Source organism: Oncorhynchus gorbuscha, linkage group LG10 (genome assembly GCF_021184085.1).
Source record: "Oncorhynchus gorbuscha isolate QuinsamMale2020 ecotype Even-year linkage group LG10, OgorEven_v1.0, whole genome shotgun sequence".
Lineage (NCBI taxonomy): Eukaryota > Metazoa > Chordata > Actinopteri > Salmoniformes > Salmonidae > Oncorhynchus > Oncorhynchus gorbuscha.
In genome coordinates, this window is record NC_060182.1 from 36749383 (window position 1) to 36769242 (window position 19860).

General features: G+C 48.3%; 1 protein-coding gene across 1 annotated transcript in view; it reads right to left on the reverse strand.

The window, feature by feature from the left end:
* Positions 1 to 19860, reverse strand: part of LOC124045995 (basement membrane-specific heparan sulfate proteoglycan core protein-like) — a 186627-nt gene that overhangs the window by 8372 nt on the left and 158395 nt on the right. Inside the window, 14 exon segments of the mRNA XM_046365881.1 lie at positions 6464 to 6635; positions 6893 to 7137; positions 7801 to 8022; positions 8200 to 8341; positions 8343 to 8408; positions 8487 to 8596; positions 8773 to 8875; positions 9063 to 9207; positions 9405 to 9489; positions 10470 to 10487; positions 10726 to 10842; positions 13319 to 13466; positions 13580 to 13692; positions 13830 to 14096. Of these exon segments, the coding sequence (XP_046221837.1) occupies positions 6464 to 6635; positions 6893 to 7137; positions 7801 to 8022; positions 8200 to 8341; positions 8343 to 8408; positions 8487 to 8596; positions 8773 to 8875; positions 9063 to 9207; positions 9405 to 9489; positions 10470 to 10487; positions 10726 to 10842; positions 13319 to 13466; positions 13580 to 13692; positions 13830 to 14096 (1953 nt within the window).

A 19860-nucleotide genomic window follows, 5' to 3' on the forward strand; every position in this document is an offset into this window, starting at 1 on the left:
AATGCCACCAGCCATACAGCTCATGCATGATTTCCTGCAAGACAGGAATGTCTGTGTTCTGCCATGGCCAGCGAAGAGCCCGGATCTCAATCCCATTAAGCACGTCTGGGACCTGTTGGACCGTAGGGTGAGGGCTAGGGCCATTCCCCCCAGAAATGTCCGGGAACTTGCAGGTGCCTTGGTGGAAGAGTGGGGTAACATCTCACAGCAAGAACTGGCAAATCTGGTGCAGTCAATGAGGAGGAGATGCACTGCAGTACTTAATGCAGCTGGTGGCCACATCAGATACTGACTGTTACTTTTGATTTCGACCCCCCCTTTGTTCAGGGACACATTATTCCATTTCTGTTAGTCACATGTCTGGGGAAATTGTTCAGTTTATGTCAGTTGTTGAATCTTGTTATGTTCATACAAATATTTACACATGTTAAGTTTGCTGAATGGAATCATGTAGTAACCACAAAAGTGTTAAACAAAACAAAATACATTTTATATTTGAGATTCTTCATAGTAGCCACCCTTTGCCTTGATTTGACTGGTACTGTATATACAAAAGTATGTGGACACCCCTTGAAATTAGTGGATATTTTTTGCTGACAGGTGTATCAAATAGAACACAGCCATGCAATCTCCATAGACAAACATTGGCAGTAAAATGGCCCGTACTGAAGAGCTCAGTGACTTTCAACATTGCACCGTCATAGGATGCCACCTTTCCAAGTTAATTTGTCAAATTTCTGCCCTGCTAGAGCTGCCCCAGTCAACTGTAAGTGCTGTTATTGTGAAGTGGAAACATCTAGGAGCAACATCAGCTCAGCCGCGAAGTGGTAGGACACACAAGCTCACAGAAGGGGAATGCTGAGTGCTGAAGAGCGTAAAAATCACCTGTGGCAACATTCACTGCAGAGTTCCAAACTGCCTCTGGAATCAACGTCAGCACAAGAACTGTTAGCAGGGAGCTTCTTGAAATGGGTTTCCAAGGCCGGGCAGCCACACACAAGCCTAAGATCACCTTGCTCAATGCCAAACTTTGGCTGGAGTGGTGTAGATCTCACTAACATTGGACTCTGGAGCAGTGGAAACGCATTCCCTGGAGTGGTGAGTCACGTTTCACCATCTGGCAATCCGACGGACAAATCTGGGTTTGGCGGATGCCAGGAGAACGCTCCCACCCCCAATGCATAATGCCAACTGTAAAGTTTGGTGGAGGAGGAATAATGGTATTGGGCTGTTTTTCAAGTTAGGCCCCTGAGTCCAGTGAACTTTCTGGCAACAGTTTGGGGAATGTCCTTTCCGTTTCAGCATGACAATGCCCCTGCACACAAAGCGAGGTCCATAAAGAAATGGTTTGTTTGCGATCGGCGTGGAAGAACTTGACTGGCCTGCACAGAGCCCTAACCTCAACTCCATCGAACACCCCAGGGATGAATTGGAATGGCGACTGTGAGCCAGGCCTAATCGCCCAACATCAGTGTCTGACCTCACTCCGGCTACTGTGGCTGAATGAAAGCAAGTCCTTGCAGCAATGTTTCAACTAGAGGTCGACCGATTATGATTTTTCAACGCCGATACCGATTATTGGAGGACCCCAAAAAATATTTGTAATAATAACAATTAAAGCAATACTGAATGAACAATTATTTTAACTTAATACATCAATAAAATCAATTTAGCCTAAAATAAATCATGAAACATGTTAAATTTGGTTTAAATAATGCAAAAACAAAGTGTTGGAAAAGAAAGTGCAATATGTGCTATGTAAAAAAGCTAACGTTAAAGTTCCTTGATCAGAACATATGAAAGCTGGTGGTTCCATTTAACATGAGTCCCAGGTAAGAAATTTTAGGTTGTAGTTATTATAGGATAATTTCTCTCTATCCCATTTGTATTTCATATACCTTTGACTATTGGATGTTCTTATAGACACTATAGTATTGTCAGTGTAACCATATAGCTTCTGTCCCTCTCCTTGCCTCTACCTGGGCTCGAACCAGGAACACATCGACAACAGCCACCCTCGAAGTAAGGTCAAGGTCTCAGAGCGAGTGACGTCACCGATTGAAACGCTATTAGCGCACACCCCACTAACTAGCTAGCCATTTCACATCGGTTACACCAGCCTAATCTCGGGAGTTGATAGGCTTGACGTCATAAACAGCTCAATGCTTGAAGCACAGCGAAGAGCTGCTGGCAAATGCACTCAAGTGCTGTGTGAATGAATGCTTACGAGCCTGCTGCTGCCTACCATCGCTCAGTCAGACTGCTGTATCAAATCATAAACTTAATTATAACATAATAACACACAGAAATACGAGCCTTAGGTCATTAATATGGTCAAATCCGGAAACTATCATTTCGAAAACAAAACGTTTATTATTTCAGTGAAATACGGAACCGTTCCATATTTTATCTAATGGGTGGCATCCATCAGTCTAAATATTCCTGTTACATTGCACAACCTTCAATGTAATGTCATAATTGCGTAAAATTCTGGCAAATTAGTTCGCAACAAGCCTGGCAGCCCAAACTGTTGCATATAACCTGACTCTGCGTGCAATGAACACAAGATAAGTGACACAATTTCCCATGTTTAATATTGCCCGCTAACCTGGATTTAATTTAACTAAATATGCATGTTTAAGAAAAATATACTTCTGTGTATTGATTTTAAGAAAGGCATTGATGTTTATGGTTAGGCACATTCGTGCAACGATTGTGCTTTTTTCACATAGCGCTTATGTTAAATCATCCCCCTGTTTGGCGAAGTTGGCTGTCTTTGTTAGGGAGAAATAGTCTTCACAGTTCGCAACGAACCAGGTGGCCCAAACTGCTGCATATACCCTGACTCTGTTGCACAGAACGCAAGAGAAGTGACACAATTTCCCTAGTTAAAAGAAATTAATGTTAGCAGGCAATATTAACTAAATATGCAGGTTTAAAAAAATATACTTGGGTAATGATTTTAAGAAAGGCGTTGATGTTTAGGTACACATTGGTGCAACGACAGTGCTTTTTTCGCGAATGCGCTTGTTAAATCACCCGTTTGGCCAAGTTGTCACGCCTTGGTCATTGTATTTTGTGTTTTTGTTATATGTTTGGGTAGGCCAGAGTGTGACATGGGTTTATATGTTGTATTCGTATTGGAGTTTGTATTATTTGGGATCGCGGCTGATTAGGGGTGTGGTATAGGCTCGGCTGCCTGAGGCGATTCTCAATTAGAGTCAGGTGCTTATCATTGTCTCCAATTGGGAACCGTATTTAGGCAGCCTCAGTTTCGCTTTGTATTTTGTGGGTGTTTGTTCCTGTCTCTGTGTTGTAGTCACCAGATAGGCTGTAATTAGTTTCGTTCCGTTCTGTTGTTTTTGTATTTAGATTCAGTTATTTCATGTACCGCAATTCCTTCATTAAAGTCATAAATAACCTACACGCTGCATTTCGGTCTGACTCTCTTCATTCAACAGACGAACGTCGTTACAGAAACACCCACCACTCACGGACCGAGCAGAGTGTAACTGGCAACGACGCAGATAACTGGCAGGAGCTAATGGAGTATACGACGTGGGAAGAAATTGACAGGTGGGCAGCCGACCCAGAGAGAGTGCAGGCGCCCGCCTGGGATTCGCTTCAGCAGTGCGAAGAGGGCTACAGGTGAATCGAGTCAAAAAAAAAGACACATCGGCTAAAACGGAGAGGCGCTGGTATAAACAGGCAGCGACAGCTGGAGCAGCAAAGGGAGGATGAATTATTCGGAGAATGGACATGGGAAGACGTGTTGGATGGTAAAGGTTGTTACACTTGGGAGGAGATATTGGCCGGAAGAGATCGCCTCCCATGGGAACAGGTGGAGGCACTAAGGAGAGCAGAGGCAGCCGGAGATAGGAGCCGACGATACGAGGGAACACGGTTGGCAAGGAAACCTGAAAAGCAGGCCAAAAAAATTATTGGGGGGAGGCTAGAAGGGAGAATAGTTATGCCAGGTAGGAGACCTGCGCAAACTCCCTGTGCTCACCGTTGGGCTAGAGAGACCGGGCAGGCACCGTGTTATGCTATGGAGCGCACGGTGTTTTCAGTGCGGGAGCATAGCCCGGTGCGGCACATACCAGCTCTTCCTATTGGCCGGGCTAGAGTGGGCATCGAGCCAGGTAAACTTGGGCAGGCTCGGTGCTCAAGAGCTCCAGTGCGCCTGCACGGTCCGGTTTATCCAGAGCCACCTCTACACACCAGTCCTCCGGTAGCAGCTCCCCGCACCAGGCTTCCTGTGAGTGTCCTCGCGCCAGTACCACCAGTTCCAGCACCACGCACCAGGCCTCCAGTGCGCCTCGCCTGTTCAGCGCAGCCAGCGCTTTTCTCCTCTCCTGCGCTGTTGGAGTCTCCCGCCTGTTTAGCACAGCCAGAGCCTTTCTCCTCTGCTGCGCTGCCGGAGTCTCCAGTCTGCCCAGCGCCGCCAGTGCTCCCAGTCTGCCCAGCGCGGCCAGTGCTCCCAGTCTGCCCAGCGCGGCCAGTGCTCCCAGTCTGCCCAGCGCGGCCAGTGCTCCCAGTCTGCCCAGCGCGGCCAGTGCTCCCAGTCTGCCCAGCGCCGCCAGTCTGCCCAGCGCCGCCAGTGCCGCCAGTCAGCCCAGCACTGCCCGACAACCAGTCTCTTCCAGATCTGCTCGACAACCAGTCTCTTCTAGATCTGCCAGCCAGCCAGGATTTACCGGAGCCTACTACCTGCCTGAGCTTCATCTCAGTACTGGGCTTCCTCTCAGTACTGGGCTTCCTCTCAGTACCGGGCTTCCCCTCAGTACCGGGCTTCCCCTCAGTACCGGGCTTCCCCTCAGTACCGGGCTTCCCCTCAGTACCGGGCTTCCCCTCAGTACCGGGCTGCTTCGGTCCCGAGCTGCCCCTCTGTCCCGAGCTGCCCCTCTGTCCCGAGCTGCCCCTCTGTCCCGAGCTGCCCCTCTGTCCCGAGCTGCCCCTCTGTCCCGAGCTGCCCCTCTGTCCCGAGCTGCCCCTCTGTCCCGAGAAGCCCCTCTGTCCTGAGAAGCCCCTCTGTCCCGAGCTGCCCCTCTGTCACGAGCTGCTCCTCAGTTATGTGGGGATCTGGGTGAGGACTATTAGGCCATGGTCGGCGGAGAAGGTGGATTATCCCAGGACGCGAAGGGGAGGCAATAGGACATTTATGGAGTGGGGTCCACGTCCCGAGCCAGAACCGCCACCATGGACAGACGCCCACCCGGACCCTCCCTATGCTCTTGAGGTGCGTCCGGGAGTCCGCACCTTAGGGGGGGGGGTTCTGTCACGCCTTGGTCATTGTATTTTGTGTTTTTGTTATATGTTAGGGTAGGCCAGGGTGTGACATGGGTTTATATGTTGTATTCGTATTGGGGTTTGTATTATTTGGGATCGCGGCTGATTAGGGGTGTGGTATAGTCTCGGCTGCCTGAGGCGATTCTCAATTAGAGTCAGGTGCTTATCATTGTCTCCAATTGGGAACTGTATTTAGGCAGCCTCAGTTTCGCTTTGTATTTTGTGGGTGTTTGTTCCTGTCTCTGTGTTGTAGTCACCAGATAGGCTGTAATTAGTTTCGTTCCGTTCTGTTGTTTTTGTATTTAGATTCAGTTATTTCATGTACCGCAATTCCTTCATTAAAGTCATGAATAACCTACACGCTGCATTTCGGTCTGACTCTCTTCATTCAATAGACGAACGCCGTTACACAAGTAAGCTATGATTCAATGATAAATTAACAGGCACCGCATCGATTATAGGCAACGTAGGACAAGCTAGGTAAACTAGTAACATCATCAACCATGTGTAGTTAACTAGTGATCATGTTAAGATTGATTGTTTTTTATAATATATGTTTAATGCTAGCGAGCACCTTACCTTGGCTCCTTGCAGCACTCGCAGTCTCCTCGTGGAGTGCAATGTATTCGGCCATGATCGGTGTCCAAAAATGCAGATTCCGATTGTTATGAAAACTCGAAATCGGCCCTAATTAATCGGCCATTCCGATTAATCGGTCGTCCTCTAGTTTCGACTCCTAATGGAAAGCTGTTATAGCAGCAAAAGGGGGACCAACTCCATATTAATGCCCATAATTTTGGAATGAGACGCACAACAAGCAGGTGACCACATACTTCTGGTCTTGTAGTGCATCTACCTCAGTTACCTCGTATTCCTTCATATCGACGTATTCCTTCACTGGTACCCCGTGTATATAACCAAGTTATCACTGTATTTATTGTGTTATTACCTTTCTATTATAATACATAACAATTATCTCTGCATTGTTTGGAGGGCCCGTAAGTCTACACATGTTGTTCACAAAGTATGTGACAAATACAATTGATTTGGTCAATATTATCAGAATAGGATAGGGTTATTGAATACCAATTCTTAAATCAATCTATGGCATATAGCTCGATCCAAACTGAAGTCCCATAGATTGTACGTCATTTAACATTTACAATGGACTCACCCTCGAAGCCATCCTTGCAGAGACACTGGTATTCATACTCAGCAGTGGGCATGCATCTCGCCCCGTTCAGACAGGGGTTGCGGTCACAGGGACTGTTGTCCGTACACTGGACGATGGCCATGCTCTCTGTGAAGCTGTAGGACAGGTCCACCTTCTTACCATTGATGGACACCTGGACAAGGGACAATACACATGGTAGAGGTTAAAGGTCCTGTCAAGTCAAATTGACAGGGAAAATAAATTTTGTTTTTCCCCCTCTATTGTACACGGATATTCTGTGACTGGTCTGTGACTGGATATCTGAAGTGACATTGGTGGTACTAAGGTGATTATAAACATGACATTAGTGATTATGAATGGTAATAAAGGGAATCATGAATCCTCACGTGTCCCTCTCACTCTCTCTGTGTGTGTGTGTGTTGAGCGCACCTCTCCAACGCATCCATAAAACATATCACTGATGTTAAGGGTCTTGGGTACGATCTCAAAGTTGGGGACTCCTCCCAGGTACATGGGGGTGTGGATGTTCAGGCCCTGGGCCTTGCCAGGTGACGACCTCCTGACCTCCCGGCCACCGTCAACCGTCAGAGAGCCGTCCTTGTCGAGGCGCCCGGCTTCCACGCGGTGCCACTGGCCACGGGTGATCGGCTCAGGACTGCGCAGGACAGCTTGGCCTGGAAACAAAGACAGTAGTAGCATGGTTTCCACTATGTCCACTATGTCTGAAGGCATCAGTGCTTTCTAGCCATAAAAAGCTTTCAGCTTGAAAACGAAAAGATAACAGTCGGAGAGGATACACCAGAATGAGTAGCTATCTCAGTATTCTATATACTTATTTTCCACCATAATTTGCAAATGAATTCATTAAAAATCCTACAATGTGATTTTCTGGATTTTTTTTTCTCATTTTGTCTGTCATAGTTGAAGTGTACCTATGATGAAAATTTTTAAGTGGGAGAACTTGCACGATTGGTGGCTGAGTAAATACTTTTTTGCCCCACTGTATATATATTTTTATTTATTTATTATAAACTGGGTGGTTTCAGCCCCGAATGCTGATTGGCTGGAAGCAGTGGTATATCAGACCGTATACCATGGGTATGGTATGACAGAACATTTATTTTTACTGTTCTCCTTACGTTGGTAGTCAGTTTTTAATAGCAATAAGGCACCTCAGTGGGTTGTGGTATATTGCCAATATACCACGGCTAAGAGCTGTATCCAGGCTCTCTTCGTTGCATCGTGCATAAGAACAGTCAATAGCCGTGGTATATTGGCCATATACTACACCCCTTCGGGCCTTATTGCTTAATTATAATGTGTCTTTATGCTCTCACCAGTCCCCAGTTCATAGCGGAATTGCACGTATCCATCTACCATCTCCAGGGAGACAAAGTCCTCAGTCTTCATCTTCTTGCCCACGCTGAAGAACATCAGGCCGTTCAGGGCCATGGGTTTGAACTCCATCCCGATGCGCAGGTCGTTGTGGATGTTGGTCAGAGGAGGGTATGCAATGTACGAGTCCGTACCGTCAAACAGGGGAGTAGTCACCAATTCACCTAGAGGAAACAAACAGCAACAAGATGTTGAGATATTATGTGACCAAAATGCCTACAAACAAACAGGATAAAGAGAATATCTATTATATCTAGTAAGGTGTGATTATGCCTCAATTGCAATACAGGAAAGTGGGCAATGCACAGAAAAAAGAAAGAAAAAAAACTGGTTTCCCTTACCGTCCATGCACTTGTTTCCAGACTTGCCCAGGTGGCATCGACAGTCGTAGCCCAGGGTTTCCTGACGGTTGATGCAGGTGGCGTCCGGTCCACAAGCCTCTGGGTGGCAGTGCAGGGAGGAGTGGTGCTGGCAGTTACTCCCCTGTGAATCCTCTGGGACAGCTGCACTTGTACAGACTGGCCTCAGAGTCCTGGCACATCCCTCCATTCTGAAACACAACACCTCAATGAATGAACAAATTCATATATTTTTCAAGCGGGGTCTGAGGACGTGGTTGTCAGCTGACCTGACAGGGGCGGTCAGTGCAGACGGGACAGTTGGACACGCCCGTGGAGCTGCGCTGCAGATCCTTGAAGATGATCTCATCACCTTGGATGACCAGCTTACGGATGCACCCTGGATAGAACCAAGAATAAGAACCGGAACATTCCAAAACAGTGATCAGCAAAGTCTTGTTTACTGTTAAGAAATAACCAGTTACCAAACAAACAAATACTGCATGTTATAAATGTGTATCTACTGTTGATGCACCAGGTGTTCTGGTTGAAAGTGAACAAAGAGTGATCTCTCACCGACAAAGCCGGTCTTGAGGCCAGCTGTCTTGGCCAATAGGGTGTAGTTGGGGTAACCACCCACATACAACTCCTCGTTTAGATCCAGTCCCTGGAACTTTCCCTGTGATACAAGACAGTAAACAGTGTTCATGGATTAATCTCCTTGATACTGTATGTACTTTGTATGAACTCAACAGTCTGACTGACTATGTGAAACTACCCGGGAGCGTCTGTTGGATATTCTCTTCGTGTGAATGACATTGTTGAACAGTCTCTGGATCTAAAAACAAATGAGAGCGGGACACTACCTGTGAGCTCCCATTGACGGGGGCCTCCCTGTCCACTATGATGGAGCCTTGGGTTTGGTTGCGGTAGAGCTCTATGGTGTGGAACTCTCCCAGTTTGATGGGGGTGGGGTAGCGGATGGTGGCCATGCCAGAACCCACGTCAAACCTGGGAGGAGAAAACAGGTTAGCGTTATCGCTATCATTGTCGTTTTTGCCAGCATGATTGTGATCGCAATTATCATCAGCTAATTTTGACAGAGACTAAGGACAGTTCAAGTTACCATTCATCAATAGCTCGTTTATTCTTACACATTGAGCTCATGTAGTGTTCATAGTGCACCAGAATGACAGCTAGGTGCTCACCTGAACTCAGGCCTGCCTCCCACCAGCCCCAGAGAGATGAAGTCTGCTCCCATGGTCCTCTTCTGTCCATTGTAGATGATCATACCTGGTGGACCAGTGGAGGTACAGTTAGCTTGGTACACACCCATACCCCCCGGAGCCAGTCAGTGAAAAACAGTCCCCCTGGCACCAAGAGGGGAGCTGAGGTCACTCAAATAAGCTGCATGCTAGCAGGTTAAGGGCCAAGCTTGGGACAGTCAAAAACAGGTTCTAGTATCTGCTGCCCTGGGGCATCGCTCTGCTCTGTATCAAGCTGTTCGTCTGTCTGGCTTGATCCATCTCTGCCTTCACACGGGCTGCATGCCAGCGACACATGCTCTGCTAAACTCTGCCCAACCATCATCAGCAAGGTCGAAGCCAGGGCAGTCGAAAACCATGCCTCCTCATAAATGTATCCGAAGCATCTATGGCTCTGAAACGTAGCGGTTATAGCAGAGAGAGATTTCTTAAATGCGGCACAATTGTTTTTTTGTTTTTTTTTGGGGTGGGGGGGGTAGTAGTTTACTCTGTACAGCTTCCATGAGCTGGTATGGAAGTTGTTATCAGAGTATGTGTGTTACCCATTGAAGCACCCCACCTCGCTGGTGGTACTGTACTCTTTACTAGCTTCAGAATTGCGAAGCCACATACAGTACTGTCCAATCTTTATCATGAGGCCTAATCACTGTATAGGCTAATAAGACATTAATTTTGCAATAATAAAGCTTGTCTTAAGTAGCAGCAGGACAGTCTTGTAGGTAGAAGCTGATGCACAGAGATGAAATGGATTGTAATGATGGCATCATACTGTCCTCATCAATAGGCCAAAGACTAATGGAATGACGAGCGGGGGGCGCCAACACAGCCACCATGCCTGAATGAGGACATAGACCATTCTTCAATAGGCTTCTCTCACAGCCATCAGCTGTACTCTACATTAGGATGCATTATGGCAAGGTAAAAGGTCAACATCACTGGTGGCTTTTCAGCCCAAAAAGCATCACCTGCATCAGTCCTGAGTGTGTGAGCTCAAGCACTGCGACTCACCCGCATAGAGGATGAGACCTTCACACCACATGGGTGAGAAGAGAGGGAGTGTGTGGAGGGACAGAAGAGGGGGGTGAAATCATGTGGGAAAAAAACAGGGAAAGAGAACGCACTCAACGACACAAAGACGTAACAGATGCAGTCAGGATCACTGTAGTCAGCGAAACTATCTTCAAAGCAAAAGTTGCAAATCCACTGGTGCAGAGAAAGCTATTTTTCAGTACATAAGTCTGACTGTAAGTGACTACAGCCTCACCATCAGGATTGTCTGGCCTGAAGCTGATCTTGATGCTGAAGGACTTGTAGGCGTTCTTGATGGTGGGCAGAGTGAGATAGGACAGGGGCTCCTGGGTGAAATAGGGCATCACTCGATCTGTAGAGATAAAGGATGGAGAATCGTAGAGTTAGATACTGGCAATATCGAAAGTTCCCCTCCGATTGAGCTTACTGCCTATGAACTAGAGATAGGGGATGGGGAACCATGGTGTTGGATACTGGCAATAATGTAACAGTTGAAGTCAGAAGTTTACATACACTTAGGTTGGAGTCATTAAAACTCGTTTTTCAACCACTCCACAAATTTCTTCTTAACAAACTATAGTTTTGCCAAGTCAGTTAGAACATCTACTTCGTGCATGACACAAGTCATTTTTCCAACAATTGTTTACAGACAGAATAGTTCACTTATAATTCACTGTATCACAATTCCAGTCGGTCAGAAGTTTACATACACTAAGTTGACTGTGCCTTTAAACAGCATGTGCCTTTAAACAGCTTGGAAAAGTCCAGAAAATTATGTCATGGCTTTAAAAGCTTCTGATAGGCTAATTGACACTCTGTGCCTCTTTGCTTGACATCATGGGAAAATCAAAAGAAAATCTGATTTTTTTTTATTTAAAATTTTAGACAATTTCCAAACGCCTGAAGGTACCACGCTCATCTGTACAAACAATAGTACGCAAGTATAAACACCATGGGAATACGCAGCCATCATACCGCTCAGGAATGAGACGCGTTCTGTCTCCTAGAGATGAACGCACTTTGGTGCGAAAAGTGAAAATCAATCCCAGAACAGCAAAGGACCTTGTGAAGATGCTGGAGGAAACAGGTACAAAAGTATCTACACTGCTCATAAAAATAAAGGGAACACTAAAATAACACATCATAGATCTGAATGAATGAAATATCCTTATTAAATACTTTTTTCTTAACATACTTGAATGTGCTGACGACAAAATCACACAAATGATCAAAGGAAATAAGATTTATCAACCCATGGAGGTCTGGATTTGGAGTCACACTCAAAATTAAAGTGGAAAACCACACTACAGGCTGACCCAACTTTGATGTAATGTCCTTAAAACAAGTCAAAATGAGGCTCAGTAGTGTGTGTGGCCTCCACCTCCCTACAATGCCTGGGCATGCTCCTGATGAGATCTGGACTAAAGCATCCGCCAACCTCTGGACAGTCTGTGGTGCAACGTGGCATTGGTGGATGGAGTGAGACATGATGTCCCAGATGTGCTCAATTGGAGTCAGGTCTGGGGAACGGGTGGGCAAGTCCATAGCATCAATGCCTTCCTCTTGCAGGAACTGCTGACACACTCCAGCCACATGAGGTCTAGCATTGTCTTGCATTAGGAGGAACCCAGGGCTAACCGCACCAGCATATGGTCTCACAAGGGGTCTGAGGATCTCATCTCGTTACCTAATGGCAGTCAGGCTACCTCTGGCGAGCACATGGAGGGATGTGCGGCCCCCCAAAGAAATGCCACCCCACACCATGACTGACCCACCGCCAAACCGGTCATGCTGGAGGATGTTGCAGGCAGCAGAACGTTTTCCACGGCGTCTCCAGACTCTGTCACGTCTGTCACATGTGCTCAGTGTGCACCTGCTTTCATCTGTGAAGAGCACAGGGCGCCAGTGGCGAATTCGCCAATCTTGGTGTTCTTTGGCAAATGCCAAACGTCCTGCACGGCATTGGGCTGTAAGCACAACCCCCACCTGTGGACGTCGGGCTCTCATACCACCCTCATGGAGTCTGTTTCTGACCGTTTGAGCCGACACATGCACATTTGTGGCCTGCTGGAGGTCATTTTGCAGGGCTCTGGCAGTGCTCCTCCTGCTCCTCCTTGCACAAAGGTGCAGGTAGAGGTCCTGCTGCTGGGTTGTTGCCCTCCTACGGCCTCCTCCACGTTTCCTGATATACTGGCCTGTCTCCTGGTAGCGCCTCCATGCTCTGGACACTACGCTGAGACACAGCAAACCTTCTTGCCACAGCTCGCATTGATGTTCCATCCTGGGTGAGCTGCACTACCTGAGACACTTGTGCGGGTTGTAGACTCAGTCTCATGCTACCACTAGAGTGAAAGCACCGCCAGCATTCAAAAGTGACCAAAACATCAGCCAGGAAGAATAGGAACTGAGAAGTGAAGTGGTCTGTGGTCACCACCTGCAGAACCACTCCTTTATTGGGGGTGTCTTGCTAATTGCCTATAATTTCCACCTGTTGTCTATTCCATTTGCACAACAGCATGTGAAATTTATTGTCAATCAGTGTTGCTTCCTAAGTGGACAGTTTGATTTCACAGAAGTGTGATTGACTTAGAGTTACATTGTGTTGTTTAAGTGTTCCCTTTATTTTTTTGAGCAGTGTATTATTCTGACATCTCACATTCTTAAAATAAAGTGGTGGTCCTAACTGACTAAAGACAAGGAATTGTTACTAGGATTAAATGTCAGGAATTGTGAAAAACTGAGTTTAAATGTACTTGGCTTAGGTGTATGTAAACTTCCGAATTCAACTGTATATTGCCTTCCACAGTGTTTCTATACAGCTGACTGACCATGGACTTTGAGGGTTGTTAAGGCCTCCACTTTGCCCTGCTTGTTGGAGGCAGTGCACACGTAGGTGCCAGAATCCTTGTGGGTCACTTCGGGAACCGTCAAGGTGTTGACTACCTGTCTACACTTAGGAGGGAGTTCCCCATCCAGCTAGAGAGAGAAGGACACAGAACATGTTACAAAGGGATCCTGTTCACCAGGCACAAAGCAGATGAAAATGGTCAGAAACAGATAGGCACTATCTTTAATAGTTTGTTGGCTACCTTGGACCATTTGATGGCAGGCACTGGGTAGCCTGATGCCACACAGGGCAGGACAGCATCTGATCCCACTGTCACTTCGTTCAGCTCTGGCAGAGCTGCGATCTGGGGTAGGGCTTTACAAACAAATATCCAACAATACATGATCAGAGGGGACAAGGGCTATAGGAGTATGTACGCTTGTTGTGTGTGTGTCTTTCTGTCTATGTGTGTTTTGCAGACGTACAGGTGCAGTACACTTCTCTTTACTCACACTGGACATGTAGGACCACCTGAGACTGCACAGAGCCCACGTCGTTGGTGGCAGTGCAGCGGTACTGTCCAGCGTCAGCATCAGAAACCTGATCGATCTTCAGCATGCCTCCCTTCACCATGATGTGTGCCGGCAGGGGCCCTCCCACCCTGCTCCAGCGCAGCGTGGGCTGGGGCTCGCCGATTGCCTGGCACTCAAACTCCACAGAGTTACCCACCATCACTGTCTGCACAGCGGTACGTACGTTGATCATCACCTTGGGCAGGGCTGTAGACGGGAGAGAATTAATTCCAACATTAAATTAATGCTGGAATGGATACATTTAGGGGGTGTCAAACTCATTTTGCCCCGCAGGCCGCATTCAGTCTTCACCAAGGTCCGGAGCACTGCACCTAAAATGTGTTATATCTCCATGCCGTCAAAACAAGCAAATAGTCCTTTAGCCATTGCTTTTAAAATGTTCCATGCTCCCTGACTGTCTAACATTCGTTTCATTGACTGTTAGTGTCATGTATTGTCATGTATTGTCATGTCTTGTCCATGTGCTTTCTCATCTCTTTGTTTCCCCCTGCTGTCGTATTAGGTTTCTTCCTCTCTCTCTATCCCTCTCTCTCTCTATCGTTCCGTTCCTGCTCCCAGCTGTTCCTCATTCTCCTAACGACCTCGTTTACTCTCTCACACCTGTCCCCTATTTTGCCCTCTGATTAGGTCCCTATTTCTCTCTTGGTTTCTGCCTCTGTCCTTGTCGGATTCTTGTTTGCTGTTTGCTGTTTGCTGTGTCCTTGTTCCGTCCTGTCGTGTTTTGCCTTTTCATCAGATGCTGCGTGTGAGCAAGTGTCTCTGTCCGCTACGGCCCGACCCGAAGGGACCTGCAGTCTGTTGCCGCTTTTCCTGCAATTCTCCTCAACAACTAAGAGGATTTATGTTTTCCCTGTTTGGACATTTCCTGTAAAGGATTGAGGATTATGTTTTCTCTGTTTGGACTTTAATAAACTCAGTTTCTGTTAAGTCGCTTTTGGGTCCTCACTCACCTGCATAACAGAAGAATCCGACCAAGAATGGACCCAGCGACTACGGATCCTCGCTACTCAGCCGTCGAGATCCAGGGAGCGATGCTCGGCAGACACGAGCAGGAATTGTCTGCTGCTCGGCATGCCGTTGAGACCCTGGCCGCTCAGGTCTCCGACCTCTCAAAACAGTTTCACAATCTCCGTCTCGATCCACCAGCTACTTCCTGGGCTTCCGAGTCTCCGTAGCCCAGAATTAATAACCCACCGTGTTACTCTGGGCAGCCCACTGAATGCCGCTCGTTTCTCACCCAGTGTGATATTGTGTTCTCTCTCCAGCCCAACACATACTCAAGGGGTAGAGCTCGTATCGCCTACGTCATATCTCTCCTTACTGGACGGGCTCGTGAGTGGGGCACGGCAATCTGGGAGGCAAGGGCTGAGTGTACTAACGAGTATCAGAACTTTAAAGAGGAGATGATACGGGTTTTTGATCGTTCAGTTTTTGGGAAAGAGGCTTCCAGGGCCCTGGCTTCCCTATGTCAAGGTGATCGATCCATAACGGATTACTCTATAGAGTTTCGCACTTTTGCTGCCTCCAGTGACTGGAACGAGCCGTCGTTGCTCGCTCGTTTTCTGGAGGGTCTCCACGCCGAGGTTAAGGATGAGATTCTCTCCCGGGAGGTTCCTTCCAGCGTGGATTCTTTGATCACCGAGCTCGTGGAAGAGAGCTCGCGTTAACAGTGTCCCCCCTCTCCGCATCACTACCATCTCCCCCCACTGGCTGAGGTGTTGAGCCCATGCAGCTGGGAGGTATTCGCATCTCGACTAAGGAGAGGGAACGGAGAATCACCAACCGCCTCTGTCTCTATTGCGGTTCCGCTGGACATTTTGTCATTTCATGTCCAGTAAAAGCCAGAGCTCATCAGTAAGCGGAGGGCTACTGGTGAGCGCTACTACTCAGGTCTCTCCGTCAAGATCCTGTACTACCTTGTCGGTCCATCTACGCTGGACCGGTTCGGCAGCTTCCTGCAGTGCCTTGATAGACTCTGGGGCTGAGGGCTGTTTTATGGACGAAGCCTGGGCTCGGGAACATGACATTCCTCTCAGACAGTTAGGGGAGCCCACGGCCATGTTCGCCTTGGATGGTAGTCCTCTCCCCAGTATATTATGTGAAACACTACCTTTAACCCTCACAGTTTCTGGTAACCATAGTGAAACCATTTCTTTTTTGATTTTTCGTTCACCTTTTACACCTGTTGTTTTGGGTCATCCCTGGCTAGTGTGTCATAATCCTTCTATTAATTGGTCTAGTAATTCTATCCTATCCTGGAACGTTTCTTGTCATGTGAAATGTTTAATGTCTGCTATCCCTCCTGTTTCTTCTGCCCCCTCTTCACAGGAGGAGCCTGGTGATTTGACAGGGGTGCCGGAGGAAGATCATGATCTGCGCACGGTCTTCAGTCGGTCCAGGGCCACCTCCCTTCCTCCTCACCGGTCGTATGATTGTAGTATTGCTCTCCTTCCGGGGACCACTCCCCCCCCCGGGGTAGACTATACTCTCTGTCGGCTCCCGAACGTAAGGCTCTCGAAGATTATCTGTCTGTTGCTCTCGACGCCGGTACCGTAGTGCCTTCTTCCTCTCCCGCCGGAGCGGGGTTTTTTTTTGTTAAGAAAAAGGACGGTACCCTGCGCCCCTGCGTGGATTATCGAGGGCTGAATGACATAACGGTTAAGAATCGTTATCCGCTTCCCCTTATGTCGTCAGCCTTCGAGATTCTGCAGGGAGCCAGGTTCTTTACTAAGTTGGACCTTCGGAACGCTTACCATCTTGTGCGCATCAGGGAGGGGGACGAGTGGAAAACGGCGTTTAACACTCCGTTAGGGCATTTTGAATACCGGGTTCTGCCGTTCGGTCTCACTAATGCTCCAGCTGTCTTTCAGGCATTAGTGAATGATGTACTGAGAGACATGCTGAACATCTTTGTTTTCGTTTACCTTGACGATATCCTGATTTTTTTTCACCGTCACTCCAGATTCATGTTCAGCACGTTCGAACGTGTTCTCCAGCGCCTTTTAGAGAATTGTCTTTATGTGAAGGCTGAGAAGTGCGCTTTTCATGTCTCCTCCATCACATTTCTCGGTTCTGTTATTTCCGCTGAAGGCATTCAGATGGATCCCGCTAAGGTCCATGCTGTCAGCGATTGGCCCGTCCCTAAGTCACGTGTCGAGCTGCAGCGCTTTCTCGGTTTCGCAAATTTCTATCGGCGTTTCATTCGTAATTTCGGTCAAGTGGCAGCCCCTCTCACAGCCCTTACTTCTGTCAAGACGTGCTTTAAGTGGACCGTTTCCGCCCAGAGAGCTTTTGATCTCCTCAAGAAGCGTTTTACATCCGCTCCTATCCTTGTTACTCCTGACGTCACTAAACAATTCATTGTCGAGGTTGACGCGTCAGAGGTGGGCGTGGGAGCCATTCTGTCCCAGCGCTCCCATTCTGACGATAAGGTCCACCCTTGCGCGTATTTTTCTCATCGCCTGTCGCCGTCGGAACGTAACTATGATGTGGGAAACCGCGAACTGCTCGCCATCCGCTTAGCCCTAGGCGAATGGCGACAGTGTTTGGAGGGGGCGACCGTTCCTTTTGTCGTTTGGACTGACCATAAGAACCTTGAGTACATCCGTTCTGCCAAACGACTCAATGCGCGTCAGGCTCGTTGGGCGTTGTTTTTCGCTCGTTTCGAGTTCGTGATTTCTTATCGTCCGGGCACTAAGAACACCAAGCCTGATGCTTTATCCCGTCTCTTCAGTTCTTCTGTAGCCTCTACCGACCCCGAGGGGATTCTCCCTGAGGGGCGTGTTGTCGGGTTGACTGTCTGAGGAATTGAGAGACAGGTAAAGCAAGCACTCACTCACACTCCGTCGCCTCGCGCTTGTCCTAGTAACCTTCTTTTCGTTCCCGTTTCTACTCGTCTGGCCGTTCTTCAGTGGGCTCACTCTGCCAAGTTAGCTGGCCACCCCGGCGTTCGGGGTACGCTTGCTTCTATTCGCCAGCGTTTTTGGTGGCCTACTCAGGAGCGTGACACGCGCCGTTTCGTGGCTGCTTGTTCGGACTGCGCGCAGACTAAGTCAGGTAACTCTCCTCCTGCCGGTCGTCTCAGACCGCTTTCCATTCCCTCTCGACCATGGTCTCACATCGCCTTAGACTTTATTACCGGTCTGCCTTCGTCAGCGGGGAAGACTGTTATTCTAACGGTTGTCGATAGGTTCTCTAAGGCGGCTCATTTTATTCCCCTCGCTAAGCTTCCTTCCGCTAAAGAGACGGCACAAATCATCATTGAGAATGTGTTCAGAATTCATGGCCTTCCGTCAGACGCCGTTTCGGACAGAGGTCCGCAATTCACGTCTCTGTTTTGGAGGGAGTTTTGTCGTTTGATTGGGGCTTCCGTCAGTCTCTCTTCCGGTTTTCATCCCCAGTCTAACGGTCAAGCAGAACGGGCCAATCAGACTATTGGTCGCCTCTTACGCAGTCTTTCCTTTCGAAACCCTGCGTCTTGGGCAGAACAGCTCCCCTGGGCAGAATACGCTCACAACTCGCTTCCTTCGTCTGCGACCGGGTTATCTCCTTTTCAGAGTAGCCTTGGGTACCAGCCCCCTCTGTTCTCGTCCCAGCTCGCCGAGTCCAGCGTTCCCTCCGCTCAGGCTTTTGTCCAACGTTGTGAGCGCACCTGGAAGAGGGTCAGGTCTGCACTTTGCCGTTATAGGGCGCAGACTGTGAGAGCCGCTAATAAGTGTAGGACTAAGAGTCCTAGGTATTGTCGCGGTCAGAGAGTATGGCTCTCCACTCGTAACCTTCCCCTTACGACAGCTTCTCGCAAATTGACCCCGCGGTTCATTGGTCCGTTCCGTATTTCTCAGGTCGTTAATCCTGTCGCAGTGCGACTTCTTCTTCCGCGACATCTTCGTCGCGTCCACCCAGTCTTCCATGTCTCCTGTGTCAAGCCTTTTCTTCGCGCCCCCGTTCGTCTCCCCCCCCCGTCCTTGTCGAGGGCGCACCTATCTATAGGGTCCGGAAGATTATGGACATGCGTTCTCGGGGACGTGGTCACCAATACTTAGTGGATTGTCCCCAGTCCACCTGGCCATGCTGCTGCTCCAGTTTCAACTGGCCTGGGCCCTAGGACCATGTCCCAGGACTACCTGACATGAGGACTCCTTGCTGTCCCCAGTCCACCTGGCCATGCTCCTGCTCCAGTTTCAACTGTTCTGCCTTACTATTATTCAACCATGCTGGTCATTTATGAACATTTGAACATCTTGGCCACGTTCTGTTATAATCTCCACCTGGCACAGCCAGAAGAGGACTGGCCACCCCACATATGCTCTCTCTAATTCTCTCTTTCTTTCTCTCTCTCGGAGGACCTGAGCCCTAGGACCGTGCCCCAGGACTACCTGACATGATGGCTCCTTGCTGTCCCCAGTCCATCTGACTGTGCTGCTGCTCCAGTTTCAACTGTTCTGCCTTATTATTATTTGACCATGCTGGTCATTTATGAACATTTGAACATCTTGGTCATGTTCTGTTATAATCTCTACCCGGCACAGCCAGAAGAGGACTGGCCACCCCACATAGCCCGGTTCCTCTCTAGGTTTCTTCCTAGGTTTTGGCCTTTCTAGGGAGTTTTTCCTAGCCACCGTGCTTTTACACCTGCATTGTTTGCTGTTTGGGGTTTTAGGCTGGGTTTCTGTACAGCACTTTGAGATATCAGCTGATGTACGAAGGGCTATATAAATAAATTTGATTTTGATTTGATTTGATTGGGAGGGGTACGGTCCTGAGGAGAGGAGTTGGGTTCCATCTCGGGACGTGCTGGACCGTTCGCTGATCGATGATTTCCTCCGTTGCCGCCAGGTTTCCTCCTCGAGTGCGCCAGGAGGCGCTCGGTGAGTGGGGGGGTACTGTCATGTATTGTCATGTATTGTCATGTCTTGTCCCTGTGCTTTCTCTTCTCTTCGTTTCCCCCTGC